Source organism: Schistocerca nitens, chromosome 2 (genome assembly GCF_023898315.1).
Source record: "Schistocerca nitens isolate TAMUIC-IGC-003100 chromosome 2, iqSchNite1.1, whole genome shotgun sequence".
In the NCBI taxonomy this organism is placed as follows: domain Eukaryota; kingdom Metazoa; phylum Arthropoda; class Insecta; order Orthoptera; family Acrididae; genus Schistocerca; species Schistocerca nitens.
In genome coordinates this window covers 688453025-688468556 of record NC_064615.1, presented here as the reverse complement: position 1 = coordinate 688468556, position 15532 = coordinate 688453025, and the positions used below count along the sequence as shown (strand labels likewise).

At 38.1% G+C, this 15532-nt stretch overlaps 1 protein-coding gene across 1 annotated transcript in view; it reads left to right on the top strand.

Moving 5' to 3' along the window:
- LOC126234563 (F-box/LRR-repeat protein 15) overlaps positions 1–13603 on the top strand; it is a 31765-nt gene extending 18162 nt beyond the window's left edge. The window contains exons 4-5 of the mRNA XM_049943266.1: positions 1341–1472; positions 12356–13603. Of these exons, the coding sequence (XP_049799223.1) occupies positions 1341–1472; positions 12356–12512 (289 nt within the window). The 3' untranslated portion in view covers positions 12513–13603. The remainder of the gene's footprint in view (positions 1–1340; positions 1473–12355) is intronic.
- Positions 13604–15532: the final 1929 nt, after the last annotated feature.

The following is a 15532-nucleotide window of genomic DNA, read 5'->3' as shown; positions in this document are numbered from 1 at the left end:
GTTCACCTTCAGATTCTTTTCTGTGCTAAATCCCTCGTAATTCTATGGAGAGGAAATCTACTCACTCTTCTCCAAAAATTTGACATTGCATAATGTTTATTTCAACTGTTTCTTTACCAACCACTGGTTTTGAGAATATTAGAATCTATAACAGTCTTTTCTAATGTCATCAACTCATCACATGCTGCTGTTTACTTATTCTTCTTATTCTCACCAGATATATTATTTCAAAGAAGATTGGGGCCTACTTCTCTATCACTGATTGAAGTATAATAAGTGTGAATTAATCTACCAAATCAAACTTGTTCGGCTGTCTTCTGATCTGTGAGGCAAAAATTAAAATTTTAAAGAAAGAAGTATAAGTTCTCGCATTGAATGTCAGCTATGACATTGCATGTGGTTTTGGAGAAACGAAGGAAAATGTCACAACACTCTGCCAGTAGAATTATTTTTATTGGAATCTAGCAGAAAGAACAAATTCCAGATCCAGAAAGATTGGTTGAAGCTGTTGCAGAATATGTGCTGTTTGAAGCTTCCGGAAGGAATAAAACTATGTGTTGGACTGAGACTGAACTCTGGAACCTTGCCTGTTGGGGGCATTACAGTCATTGACTGAACCCTCTAGCCGTGACATACTATCTGCTCTCACATTCACCAAAACCTCTCTCCCCTTTCACAGACTTCCTCCACACCTTGCTGGACTAGCCCTTCTGTTTTTGCAGAGGAATGACTTAGTCACAGCCAAGGGTATTGTTTCCACTATGAATGTTTCCCCTCAGTGGCTGAGTGCACATTGTTTTGAAATCTTGTGGCAGATTAGAACTGGGTATTGAGTTGTCCCTTGAACCTGGAATCTTGCAAGGCTCTTGCTTTGTGTCCTGGTCCAGCACACAATCTCAATCTGCCAGGATACTTCAATTTTCTGATTGTTGGTGAGAGAAAGACCCTCTCCATGCTAGCTCTTGTGGAGTTCTGTGCCTGCAAATAAAAGTTGCGTATGAGATTTGCATTCATTATATTATTATATAAATTGTGAAGTGAAAGGTGTCTTTTACCATTGCCTTTCCTGTCCTGTTCCACTGCCCCCCCCCCCCCCCCCCCCCCCCACCTCCTTCCCAAGCCCATCTTTGATTTGCTTGCTCATTTATGTCGGATTGTATCTTGTAATACTGTCTAAAGAAAGACTACTATTAGGTAGATTGTGTGACTGCCTTTGCTGTCGGTATTAACATCAAAGTTCTTGATATTTCAAAATGGTATGTAGAACTCATTAGCTGAATATAATGACTGAGTAGCTGACTTCTCTGAAATTCTAAAGCATTGCCAATTCCTTTTTACAGATTGAGAATTTTGTGCATCTCCAATATTTACTCTGTCACGAATAGAACAATGTTTGCTATTGCTGCAAATTGTCGCTGGCTACAACACTTGAATGTCCAAGGTTGCTGGAGAATAACTGATGATGGTATCAGGTAAAATAATCATAATGTTGCATTCGAAGCTTTCTTTTAATTGAAGTATGTTACAATCAGTTGATTTACGCCATGGGATGCTATTTATAATAAGTAAGAGTGGGAGATTTCGTGGAAAGTAATGCAGAATGAAAGAAGTGTTTAATGATGAACTGACATAATTGATAAAACTTAATTCACATTATGTGCAGTATATTTGTTTATACACTGAAGCACCAAGGAAAGTGGTATAGGCATGCATATTCAAATACCAAGATATGTAAACAGGCAGAATATGGTGCTGCAGTCAGCAATGCCTGTATAAGACAATAAGTGTTTGGCGCATTTGTTAGACTGGTTACTGCTGCAACAATGACAAGTTATCAAGATTTATGCGAGTTTCAATGTGGTGTTATAGTGGGTGCACGAGCGATTGGCCACAGCATCTCCAAGGTAGTGATGAAGTGGAGATTTCTCCATACAACCATTTCATGAGTGTACTGTGGATGTCAGGAATCCAGTAAAATGTCAAACCTCCAACATCACTGCTGCTGGAAAAAGATCCTGCAAGAATTGTTCAACGTGACAGAATTGCCGTCCTTCCACAAATTGTTGCAGATGTCAATGCTGGGTCGTAACAAGTGTCAGCGTGTGAACCATTCAACGAAACCATCGATAAAGGCTTTTGGAGCCGATGGCCCGCTTGTGTACCCTCGATGACTGCGCAACGCAAAGCTTTATGCCTCGCATGGGTCCGTCAAAACAGACATTGCACTGTTGATTACTGGAAACATGTTGCTTGGTCGGATGGGTCTCGTTTCAAATTGTATCGAGCAGATGGACATGTTTGGGTATGGAGACAGCCTCATGAATCCATGCACCCTGCATGTAAGCAGGAGACTGTTCAAGATAATGATTATAAAGAATCTGCCTCGATTGCAAATAGAAACCGGATGTTGACGTAGGTTTCGGCGCGGATAACCATGCCTTCTTCGGAACACACTAAAACTAGTTTTAATCACTAGTTTATAATCACTAAATTATTTACGATTGCTGACGCACTGCAATTTTAAAAGTTCTCACTGTTCAAGCTGGTGGAGGCTCTGTAATGGTGTGGGGCGTGTGCAGTTAAAGTGATACGGGACACCTGATACGTCTAGATACAACTCTGACAAGTGACACATATGTAAGCATCCTGTCTGATCACCTGAATCCATTCATGTCAATTGTGCATTCCCAAGGAGTGGGCAATTCCAACAGGACAGTGCGACACCCCCACATGTCCAGAATTGCTACAAGTGGTTCAAGAAACATTCTTCTGAGATTAAACACTTGCACTGGATCCCAAACTCACCAAATATGAACTTTATTGCATGCATATCTGGGATGCTTTGTGAAGAGCTGTTCAGAAGAAATCTCCACCCCCTCGTACTCTTATTGATTTATAGACAGACCTGCAGGATTCATGGTGTCAATTCCCTCCATCACTACTTTGGACATTAGTCGAGTCCATGCCATGTCATGTTGTGGGACTTCTTTATGCTCACGGGGGTCCTACACAGTATTAGGCAGGTGTATCACTTTCTTTGGGTCTTCTGAGTAGTTTCCATTATGAAATACGAACATATTTCGGTGACAGTAACATTAAACATTGCCATTTCCAACTGTCACAAGCAAACACAAAGAGAAAGCGGCATTCACACAGTGATTCTGGATATCTCGGACAGTTTGGAAGTGACTGGAACATGTTCATGCACTGACTGAAACTCTGAAAACAGTCGGAGCAAGCCAGGTTTTCCTCAGATTGCAAGACATATCATGCATGTAGCTTTTTATGTACAGTTGTGCAGATCTCCTGTCTGCAAAAAGTATCTGATTTTTTAATAGTGCAAGAAAGTTTATTCTTTCTGAGTGATGAAGCTGGTTTTTTTGTGCATAAAGCTGTTTCTTTGAAATACAACATACTTTTATTTCTCTTAGGCATGTTTTGTCACCTATTTAGATATCACTGTTTTTCCTAATGAGTGTAATTTACATCCTGAATTAACAGGGAGACATTTGCCAGTAAATTATGGGTTAATGACATGTCAAGATTTCTTGTTGAAACTTCCTTTTCTGGTGTGTTGTGTTTGATAACTTTTTTGCACTTTTGTTCAGTTTAGGTTTACCATTGTTTCGTTAGTATACCCTGATGAAGAAATTAAAAAACATCTTGCATCACACTCAGACAGTCGTTTATGCTGCAGTTGGTGTTGCTCAGTCACTAACAATAGTAGCGGAATGTACCTACTGTTACCCTTTCAGAATACCAGCAGTTTAATGAGGCAGAATATAAATTTCATCTTGATGCTCTTCTTGACAAGATGTGGTGCCGAATATTATTTTCACCTGCTAAAATTTTGGAATTTTCCTTTGTGTTTCCTGATATGGCTTTCTCTTATTTCTACATAATACAACATCTAAATAAATTTGTGGCAAGAAAATATGTTGAGTTGTGTGTGGAGCATGTGATAACAAAAGAAGAGCATTTTTTAGAAGCACCAGATTTGCACTTTTGGGGATGGGATTTCACTGGGTAAAAATTGGAGAAAATGCATTTTTAATTTGAAACAAAAGGCATAGTTAGTTCTTCTTTGTAAAACATACATCCATTTTTGTGAAATAAAGATTAGTGCCAACAGAGGGGAAATAACAAAGGACATTTTTATGTAATATACTAGTTAGTTTTTCACATAAGGACCAAACTGAAAATTTGAAAAGGTGTAGGACATTCAGTTTCATCATAAGAAGAGATGCTTGATAAATGTAGCAAACCAGTTGTAAACATTTTGGAAAATTAAAGGTGTTTTGGATTACTTGTTGGTATAAAATTAATAAAAAATAAAAAAACAATCATTGTGAATGTGCTAAAACAATAATAAATTAGCTATTTACACCGTAAGCATCATTCTCATTTTAACATGTGTATACATCCGTAGATTGTCAAAGCTTCATTTATTGTGGTCCTTAGGCATGGCAATTAACACATACAAAAATTATTCACTGTACAAAAGTGATTAAATTTATGTGCATGTTTATCCATATGCATCTTTCGGGCATTTATTTAAGCATAACAGTGACACAAGTTTTCAAGGGGAAGACATTCTTGTATGGATCTAACTTGAGTCTGACAAAAGAAATCTTTGATAATCTAACCATGGAAGTAAAATTTACAATAAATCTTAAAAATATTTTAATCTGGGTTAAAGTGTTTCTTCTTGCCAGTTACTGTAATACATGTTAGCTCTGGGGTATAAATACTCAGTTAAATAGATGTGTATCATCGCTGTATAGCTGTAAATGTGTATGAGGTCTGTTCAAAAATTCTGCAGCTTTTCCCACAAAAATTTTTATGTTTACCTTTCACTTATTGTGCATGGTCTCCTTCTAAATACTCTCATCCACAATTGTTTCACTGTTCCCAATGCCGTTTCCACTTCAGGAAGCAGTCTCTGTCCACCTCTTGCTGGATTGTGCAAAGTGCTGTCCTTTTTGCGGGGTTTTCAACTTTGGAAGAAGGAAAAAAACTACGCAGGGGCAAGGTTTGGAGAGTACGGAGTATGAGGCAGCTCAATGATTTCATTTTTTGTGCAGTAGTCATGCACCAGCATAGATGAATTTGTGGATGCGTTATTATTATGCAAAAGCCATGAATTGTCTCACTACATTTCAGACCATTTCCTTCTCACATTTTCTTGCAGGCATTACAATGTGACATGACAGTACCTTGGGTTAACAATTTGTTCCTGTGGCACAAATCATGATGAACTAATCCTTCAAAGTCAAAGAAAACTATCAGTGTGACTTTGACATTTGACCTGACATGAAGAGCTTTTTTTGATCTCTGAGAACCTTTCCCTACCCGTTGTGAAGATTGAACCTGGTCTCAACATCATAACCGTAGAATGCATCATCACCAGTTAAGATTGAGCCTTGGTCTCAACATCATAACCGTAGACCCACGTGTCATCACCAGTTAAGATTCTCTCACGGAACATCTCATTCTCATTTGTGCGATCCAAAAGCTCTTCACAGATTGTGAGGCAAAGGTGTTTCTGGTCTTGACTCATGAGCCGTGGGATGAACTTAGTGGCAACACAATGCATTCCAAAAAGCTGTGTCAGGATTTTATGACATGATCCATCTGAAATGTTACATTCTTCTGCAATCACTTGGACAAACAGTCTTTGATTGGCAAGCACAATTTCATTGATGTTCCTGTCTTGAGCAGCAACGATAAGTGTCGAATGGTGTCCTGAACGAGAATCATCTTTAACTGTGTGGCTATTTTTAAACTATGTGAGCCATTTGTATCACTGAATAGCTTAAGCACTCGTCACCGTAGGCTTCCTGTATCATTTGGTGTCTGTCTGTAAAGGTTTTCTTGAATTTCACACAAAATTTAATGCAGAAGTGTTGCTCCACTAACTCTGCCCTCTCAAAATTCGCAAACTGTGTGACACAACATTCTACTCAATACAGCAAACAATAACTAATGTAATTAACAGGCATACGATAATGAAACTTCTCGCAGTCACACATTAAACACAGGCGTGTTCAGGGGTGCCAACCATATTTCACTCCATCTCACCATTGGCGCGGAATTACGAATGTTCCAGAATTTTTTGAACAGGCCTTGTTCTGTATTTACCCAATAATAAGACTAGACTTTTTTCCCAAATTTTTCATTCAAAAAAATACATAGTCATCTTACAGTTGTAGATTGAACTACTACTGCCGAGGTCGATGTTTTTACGTTGTGTGATAGCTTTTATAGGCGTTGTCTTACATTTACATTTTGGTAATTGAGGCTGTGTAAATTTGTTTGGAAAAATTTGGAAAGTGTGTGTAGTGTCAAAAGATTACTGACGTTGATATTCATATGCTTGCCACTGGTGCAGTCGCAGGCAATGTCTAATTTGACTAAGATTTGGGATAAGCTGGATGGGAGAAAGTATTCACATGCAAGGCTTTCTCAGAAGTGATGTACTTGTCCAGCAGCACATTTCGAGTAAGCCAAGCGTGACACTGACACCAGCTTCTCCCATGGCTGAGTGGACCCATGGAAATCGCAGAAACAATAGCTAAATATTTCACTCACTGCAATTTTAAGGTGTCCTCGTAGGCCGTGGCCTGAGTGCAATGGGGCGGGCAGCCTTGAATAGGATTTCCCCTGCAGCAAGCAAGACAAGCCTCTTTGATGATATGGAAGTGTCTGGAGAGACATGTTTCGGGAGATGCATGCGACTATAGCAGTGTCCAATGGAGCATGCACATGCACCACAAACCAATTCGTGTCCCTTGAGCATGTGGCAAGTGGTGACCCATATCCTTTGCAGAAATTATCACAATCTTATGAGAAAGGCTAGAAATTTGGCAGACTGGTCAGTCTCAGTATAAAAGCAAGTCGATTGGAAGAAAGACATCTAATGAAACAGTAGTGAAGCTTCATATTGATGGTAAGTAAATGTTTTTCTTGTGTAATTCTGTTTTGAGAAAAGTAACTAACAAACATGTTGCACATTTCTTAGCACTAGTGATGAACTATTATTTCATCTACTCAGATCAGTCTTTTACAATTTCCATGCTGTTTTCGATCATATTGTAATGTGGGATACTATTCCCATCACATTCTGCAATGATGTTGTGTAAAGGACTTTCTGTTTCGATTATAAGACACACATGTTGTACATTTGTCTCTAAAGGTTTTATTAATATACACCATTTTGCTCACAAAATTCCAAATGCACATTCAACACACTTTCAAGCATGAGAATGGCATTGATTGAAATAACCTTCTTTTTGTCATTCAGAGCTCTTTCTGTGAACAGATGCTTTAAATTTGGCGTCAGAGGGTAAGCCTCATCTGCTATAAAAACATGTGACAGAGGACTTGTGGTGTGAGGCATTATTTATAGTGGTGGTATAAACTGGACACAGCAGCTCCAGTGGCCCTTCTGAGATCATCTTGCAGTATCCGTACAATAACACAATGGAGAGATGACAAGATACCGGTCTTCATTTGGGACTGTAATGCATTGGCGACCTTGTCAAACTCTCCTTGTGTACTGACCTGTCTTCCTGTAGCATTTCAGACATTCTTGTGTACCATGGAATTTATCAGCATCTGATTGTAAACTCACATACAATGTGTTAAACTCTCCAAACACCTCTCTCTGTTTTGCTAGAATACTTGTATTCCTTAGACTGAATTAATCAGTGTTCAGAAATGTATTTTCTTCCAGTATCAAATCAGTTAGCAATGCATCCGACTCCATAGTTTGATCTCTGCAGAACACTGCTTCTCATCCCTGAACAAAGAACTGCTACTCAGGGCACTGCAGTGTTGGCTCGCGTTCTGACATCATTGAGCAGTCTGTCCACTCCTGCGATGATACGCGCAGGCCGTAGCCTTATGTTCCTGCCCAACCACACCCTTGAAAATTGCGAAATGTTCGGAAAGAAACAGCAAAATATTTGTGACAAACAAGGAATATATAAATATAATTGCTGTTTGTTTCATTCGAAGCAATTGAAGCTATACTCTTAGGTCCTTCCCTAACTGCCGCCTTGGAAATCATAACATTTTTGAAAAAATGGCCAAGTATTTGGGACAAGCAAGAATACAAATGTCATTGCTGGTCATTTCACTCACAGCAGTTTCATCCTTACTTTTCTAATCAACCATAAGCAACAAAATCAAAGAAACTCATTCCTCAGAGGGGGTGGTGTTATATGTAAATAATGTTAAATATTGCAGAACATACTTGTATTACATTCATCAGAAAGTCCCAGAATGTGTTAAAAACGTTAAAACTGAAAAAAAAGAACATATAGCCAGATCGCGAACCTACTTCTTTCACTTTCATAACCTTCATTCTTTACCACTACGTTGCACCAAAGACATGAATCTTATAACATCAGTGCTGTTTATTTTCGTATCTCTTGAAAGCTTTTACCTCCATTGCATCATTTATCGACATTTAACTAAAAGAAATTGTACCATATATCCTAGTGAGATCACTTCAATGCACTGTTGTTGTGAAATGGCATAGTGACAGTAATATTAAAACAAAAACAGTGAAAGAAGACTGCACCAGTACGGCATCTGTCATATTGAGTCATAAGTCATTTTGACATTGCTTTCCACAGCTGCTTTTAGGGTGAAGAATGGGGGTAAATGGATAAGGTGAGCAGTGCAGGCCTTAACATGGGCATGGAGGCCAAAGATATCGAGAGAATGAGCACCATAATGGTGCATCAAGAAGGTTAGGATCTACTGTAACCTCCTTGAGCTGCATGGATGTTGTTCTTTTTCTATTTGTTAATTGCTTTTTTGGATTGTAATTGTTCATTGCTTTTCTGCATTGATTCGAGAAGGTTGTTGGAAAAATAATAATACTTATTAATTACATCCACTCAGCAAAATGTTACATCGATTTTAACAAAATATAGTACACATTAGTAAAAGGAAAAAATCTTAAATAGTTTGATAGTAGTGAAGAAAGATAGATCACAACTTAATTTTTTGTCCGAGTTAACTGCCTTTTCATTTGTAGTCAGACTTGAATTGACTTTAAAATTGGACAAATACTCAGTAATAGTATACATTTCTGCAGAAGACGGTTAAAGAGTAAATAGGGGCCAGTGGTGTACTGACATGTTGATGACTAGTTGATGTTCACTGTAAGGTAGGAGGGGAGTGGAAGGGCGTACTGGTTCTACGCCGTCAGTGCGAGAGCAGCAAGCAAACAATGTGTTTGGAAGCAAAAGACGGAGGAAAATGTTGTTACATTCTCATCAGTATAGATGTGAAATCTGCTATGTATTCAGAAAAACAACTGTGTTCTCAGGTCCCACGTAACCACAACCTTGGACATTGCTTCGGAAGAAACGGCCAAATATTTCTGACAACCAAGATCATAAATTTCATTGCTGTGTGTATGTAGGAATATGAAGGCTCTTTTCGCGTGTTTCATTGGTTAGGTGAAACTGTGATCTCAGATAATGATACCAGTGATAATATGATGATGATTAAAAATAGTAGTACCACAGACAACTGGCTTAGATAGCAGCAAAGAAGAAAATGAAAATAAAAGTGAATGCAAATAATTTCTTTTTGTTTATTTTATTTCTTTTTGTATTGTAAAATTGTAGACTATTAATAAATGGCATAAGTTTAGAATAGGTGTAATGGTAACTTTTTTAGGCAGATACTTTATTTCAGTAAATAACGTAAAAATTAAATTTTCTCAAAGAGCGTCTTTAAAAAAAGGGGTTTGTCTTTTATTCAAGGGCATCTAATACTCGGTGAATATGATGATTACTTTACCTCAATGCCATGCCGCTCATGACACTGTGTGATGTACGTGCAATCTGCAAAACATATAACCAACTATTTAATTAACAGGAAGCAACAATGAGCAAGTGATTAGTATGCTGATATATCATAAGCAGCTTTGTGAACTTTGACCTCCTAATATATGTATTCCTAGCAGAAAACTTTCAAAACTTTACTTTGTTTCTATGTAATTGTCACTTAAAAAAAAAAATATATTGCCTTGGAGACTTTCTCGTATGTTCATCTTAAAAATCTGAGGATTGTAAATTTAATACATTATGGTTTTTGACAAACAGGGTAATATTATGCTTCACATGTTCTAGTTTTCTTCTAGCAATTATTTTCCTTGTAGCATTGAGAGGAATGCACATCAACAATAATAGGCCAGTGCTGATACCCTGGAACTTCTTATCATCACGTGGTGTATATCTTGATTTACATGTTTTGTTTTGTGTCTGTTCATCAGATCCACTTACATAGTTTTCACTAGAAGCTGAAATAGTTAGCGCTTATCCAGTCACCTGTCGGAAACCCACCAACTCTTCTACTTTGGGTTCATCTAACAAAGCTACAATTTCCTCATTGTTGTTGTTGTTGTGGTCTTCAGTCCTGAGACTGGTTTGATGCCGCTCTCCATGCTACTCTATCCTGTGCAAGCTTCTTCATCTCCCAGTACCTACTGCAACCTACATCCTCCTGAATCTGCTTAGTGTATTGATCTCTTGGTCTCCCTCTACGATTTTTACCCTCCACGCTGCCCTCCAATGCTAAATTTGTGATCCCTTGATGCCTCAAAACATGTCCTACCAACCGATCCCTTCTTCTAGTCAAGTTGTGCCACAAACTTCTCTTCTCCCCAATCCTATTCAATACCTCCTCATTAGTTACGTGATCTACCCACCTTATCTTCAGCATTCTTCTGTAGCACCACATTTCGAAAGCTTCTATTCTCTTCTTGTCCAAACTGGTTATCGTCCATGTTTCACTTCCATACATGGCTACACTCCATACAAATACTTTCAGAAACGACTTCCTGACACTTAAATCTATACTCGATGTAAACAAATTTCTCTTCTTCAGAAACGATTTCCTTGCCATTGCCAGTCTACATTTTATATCCTCTCTACTTCGACCATCATCAGTTATTTTACTCCCTAAATAGCAAAACTCCTTTACTACTTTAAGTGTCTCATTTCCTAATCTAATCCCCTCAGCATCACCCGATTTAATTTGACTACATTCCATTATCCTCGTTTTGCTTTTGTTGATGTTCATCTTATATCCTCCTTTCAAGATACTGTCCATTCCGTTCAACTGCTCTTCCAAGTCCTTTGCTGTCTCTGACAGAATTACAATGTCATCGGCGAACCTCAAAGTTTTTACTTCTTCTCCATGAATTTCCTCATTAGTAAGTCCTAAAAATAAAAAATAAAAAACTACCCTATTATGACAATAATGTGTAAAGATAATGGTAATATGATATACCTATTCTGTAATCTGCTCCAAATCTTAACCATAGACATTGACTGGAATGAGCACATACGAGAAACAGTCCCAATGTGCATAATTGTACATATGGAAGTTACAGTAATTATAGCTATGAAAATATTTAAAATGATTTCACAGATTCAGTTTTAATTGCTTGTGTAGACCTTTCGATTCTGAAACTCATTTTTTCAAATGTGGTAAGTAATACACAAATTAACTTTTCTTGATGCAGATGCTCCCAGTCAGCCATCTTGAAAATTTTTGAAGTTTAAGACACAGTTTCTTGGGTCTGTAGCAAGATATCAGTATGTTTTGGGTTATATGCAAAGCAGCAATTCCTGCACAATTGTTTACCTAAGGGCTCTACGACATATTGCAACAATATGATGCTACAATGCAAATGAACCACACCCATGCAGTTGTGTGTGCCAGGTCCAGAAAGTTTGGCATTTTTGTTCCATAAGGGGAGAAATACATAAACATTTCATAAACTCTGAATTCACCTTTCATTTTAACAGAAAACAGGTCCTAACACTCTTGATATATGAAATTAAATGATATACTAGGAATAGCATACTAATGCAGAGAATGAACATTCTGGTATAGTGAATCCTCTGAAATACTACTTGAGAATAATCAGACAGAAAAGTCTCTGTGTTCTTAAGTTTCATATATCAGATGAGTGGCAACAGGCCCTCTTTTCATGTATGATAATATCACAAGCTGCCATAAATAAATTTAACATGAATTTAAAAAAATTATCATTAATCTTTAGCAGTTATCCTGAAGCATCTTGAAAATGAAAGTTCACTTGTACTAAAAAAGTATTTTTGTGATTTGTAATTAAGCAAATTAACAGGTACTGTATCTGTGTTTGGACAGTTAGTATATAATACGAGTAACAATTATTTGATAGTAGTAAGGAAGAGTAGTATTACATAGCAATATTAATGGACACATGGTTATAATACTTCATAAATTAGATTTCTTCTGTTAATTTGTTATGTTGTTTAATCACCTCTTTGGTACTTTTCAGAGTGGTTGGTGAATACTGCCGTAACTTGGAATCACTCCTTGTCAACGATTGCCGTTCTGTCAGTGAAAGGAGTTTAGGTAATCTACGTACCAGGATGTTTATTGATAGGCCCAGGTATCAAATTGTTCCAATAAGAAGTCTCAATTTACAGGTGTAACTTACCTGGCTTCTAAGATGTGAAATAATGACTTCAAATGAGTACTCTGTGAAAGGTTATTAATTTTTTTAGTGTTGCTCAATGCTATAGCTCCCAGGAAAATGTATTACATTGACTTTTGAGAGATGCCTGTCTGCCTCATGATCATTGTCTGAAATGATCAAACCTGTAACCTAAGGGTTGTAACTGCAAGGAAATAGTTCCTGTGTGTTTCATCAAGTAAGAAAGACAAACTGTCGGAAAATAACTTCCACATGATGCAGGTTTATTTATACTCCATTTCGATATCATAAAGTAATACGACATAAAGACAGCAAGCTGCTTTATTGCTGATGGAAAGAAGCCATTGCTGCTTTCTGAAAAAAAAAAAAAGTATTTAATATGAGATCTGAAATGGTTTTTCATAGCAATAGAGTACACAGTTAGCTGTTTAGTCCATGGCAATGACTGCACAAAAAATATTGCCACATTTCTTGTAAGATTACACTTTTCGTTTTCATTGTAAATCCAATTCAAGGTGTTAGTATTACAAGACGTTTTACTTGTGTCTTTTGTTTTTAGGCTGTGATTGTGACTGAAATAATCTTGTGTGTAACTGCAGTTAGTTTGTACAAATTGGAGTAGCAGACTATTCTAATTCATTTACTGTTACACATAAAGTGCACTGCTAGCAAGCTGTGACTAGCGAGTCATCGATTCAAGTAAGAGGTCATGTATTTTTTTCCATATTGATTATCCAGTCAAGCAATTGTGATGATCCATTAGTGTAGAAAGCAGAACCAGAGGAATATAAAATAGCAAAATGCCGCAGTAGTAGATAGAGTGTTGTCTGAGAACTGTGGATGATACTGGAAATGTAGATTGGTTTTCATGCATGACCATGATGCCATATGAGTTACCATGGATTTCAGTTTTGGTTCTGACAGCTTAATTTAAATATAAATGGCTCTTGAAAAATGTAGACTGTCCATACAGTATGTAGTTTCTCATACTGTTGAAAGAATGGTTTATCTGTTTTGCCATATCTGTAAAGTCAAAGACAATAAGAATGATGTGCAGCAGAAGAAATAAATATATAATTGAAGTTTTTATTCAGATTATCATTTTATTATTTAGTACCATATGGATGGTGCATAAAGACTTAATAAATCATACATGGTTCCACATTTTTGTTACAGACACATTAACAGCTTATAAGCTTGTTTGTAAACATACTCTATGGTGATGTGCTGCCAGCTAAGGTGTCACCAAGCAATTGTTTTGACAGCTGCCAAGTTAAGTAGTGACAGTTGTCAACAATGACCTTCGAGATAGTATAAGTATTTTTTGTGGTTACAGTATAAGAAAAGGTCTGAATGTTATTGAAGTGGTCCTCAGGCTGCTTAGTTGTGTTAATACAATATCTGTTCCCATGAACAGAATAATGACAGTCTTTTAGTAAGCACCAAAGAGTACAATAAATAAACTGTAAGGTAAGTTGGAAATAGTGGTCTGTAGTTAAGACAAGCACAAGATACTTTATGGACAAGAAAACTCAGCTAGTTTGAATTTAACTGAGATTCATATTACAGGCAGTAAGTTACCTTTGAGATTGGATGTGGGGTGTAGATGTTGGTCAAGAATGCTCTTAAGGTGACAAAGACACCATCATCAATACCTCACTGAGTTTGAACAAAGTCATGTAATGGGGCCTTGAGAAGCCTGATGTTCCTTCTGTGTTATTGCAGAAAAATGTGGCAGGAATGTAGCCACTGTGCATGTTGGCTGGCAGTAGTGCTCACAAGAATGTGCGGTTGCAAGAAGACCGGTCTCTGGGTGGTCACATAGCATGATAGTGTTCAGAGTATGGCTGTGTCGCATTGTACTGCATTTGTAACTCCAAATTTGAGCAGCAGTTGGCACCACAGTGTCGCGTCGAAGTGTTACAAATTGGTTACTTCAAGGGCAACTCGGAGCCACAGGGACAGCTCGGAGCCAGGTGGCCTGTAGTGTACACTTCACTGACTCCAAACCACCAACATTTGCAACTTAAGTGATGTCCTTATTGTAGGAGTGGGTGGAGGTATGTTGTGTTCCCTGATGAAAGCTGGTTCTGCCTTGGAGCCAGTGATGTCCATGTGTTGATTAAGAGGGCAGTTGAGGACCTGCAAGCAACCTGTGCTTGTGCTAGACACACTGGACCTATACCTGGAGTTATGGTCTGGAGTAGGATTTCTTTTGCACTCTACATCTACATCTACATCTATACTCCGCGAGCCACCTTACGGTGTGTGGCGGAGGGTACTTATTGTACCACTATCTGATCCCCCCTTCCCTGTTCCATTCACGAATTGTGCGTGGGAAGAACGACTGCTTGTAAGTCTCCGTATTTGCTCTAATTTCTCGGATCTTTTCGTTGTGATCATTACGCGAGATATATGTGGGCGGTAGTAATGTGTTGCCCATCTCTTCCCGGAATGTGCTCTCTCGTAATTTCGATAATAAACCTCTCCGTATTGCGTAACGCCCTTCTTGAAGTGTCCGCCACTGGAGCTTGTTCAGCATCTCCGTAACGCTCTTGCGCTGACTAAATGTCCCCATGACGAATCGCGCTGCTTTTCGCTGGATCATGTCTATCTCTTCTATTAATCCAACCTGGTAAGGGTCCCATACTGATGAGCAATACTCAAGAATCGGACGAACAAGCGTTTTGTAAGCTACTTCTTTCGTCGATGAGTCACATTTTCTTAGAATTCTTCCTATGAATCTCAACCTGGCGCCTGCTTTTCCCACTATTTGTTTTATGTGATCATTCCACTTCAGATCGCTCCGGATAGTAACTCCTAAGTATTTTACGGTCGTTACCGCTTCCAATGATTTACCACCTATGGCATAATCGTACTGGAATGGATTTCTGCCCCTATGTATGCGCATTATATTACATTTATCTACGTTTAGGGAAAGCTGCCAGCTGTCGCACCATTCATTAATCCTCTGCAGGTCTTCCTGGAGTACGTACGATTCTTCTGATGTTGCTACTT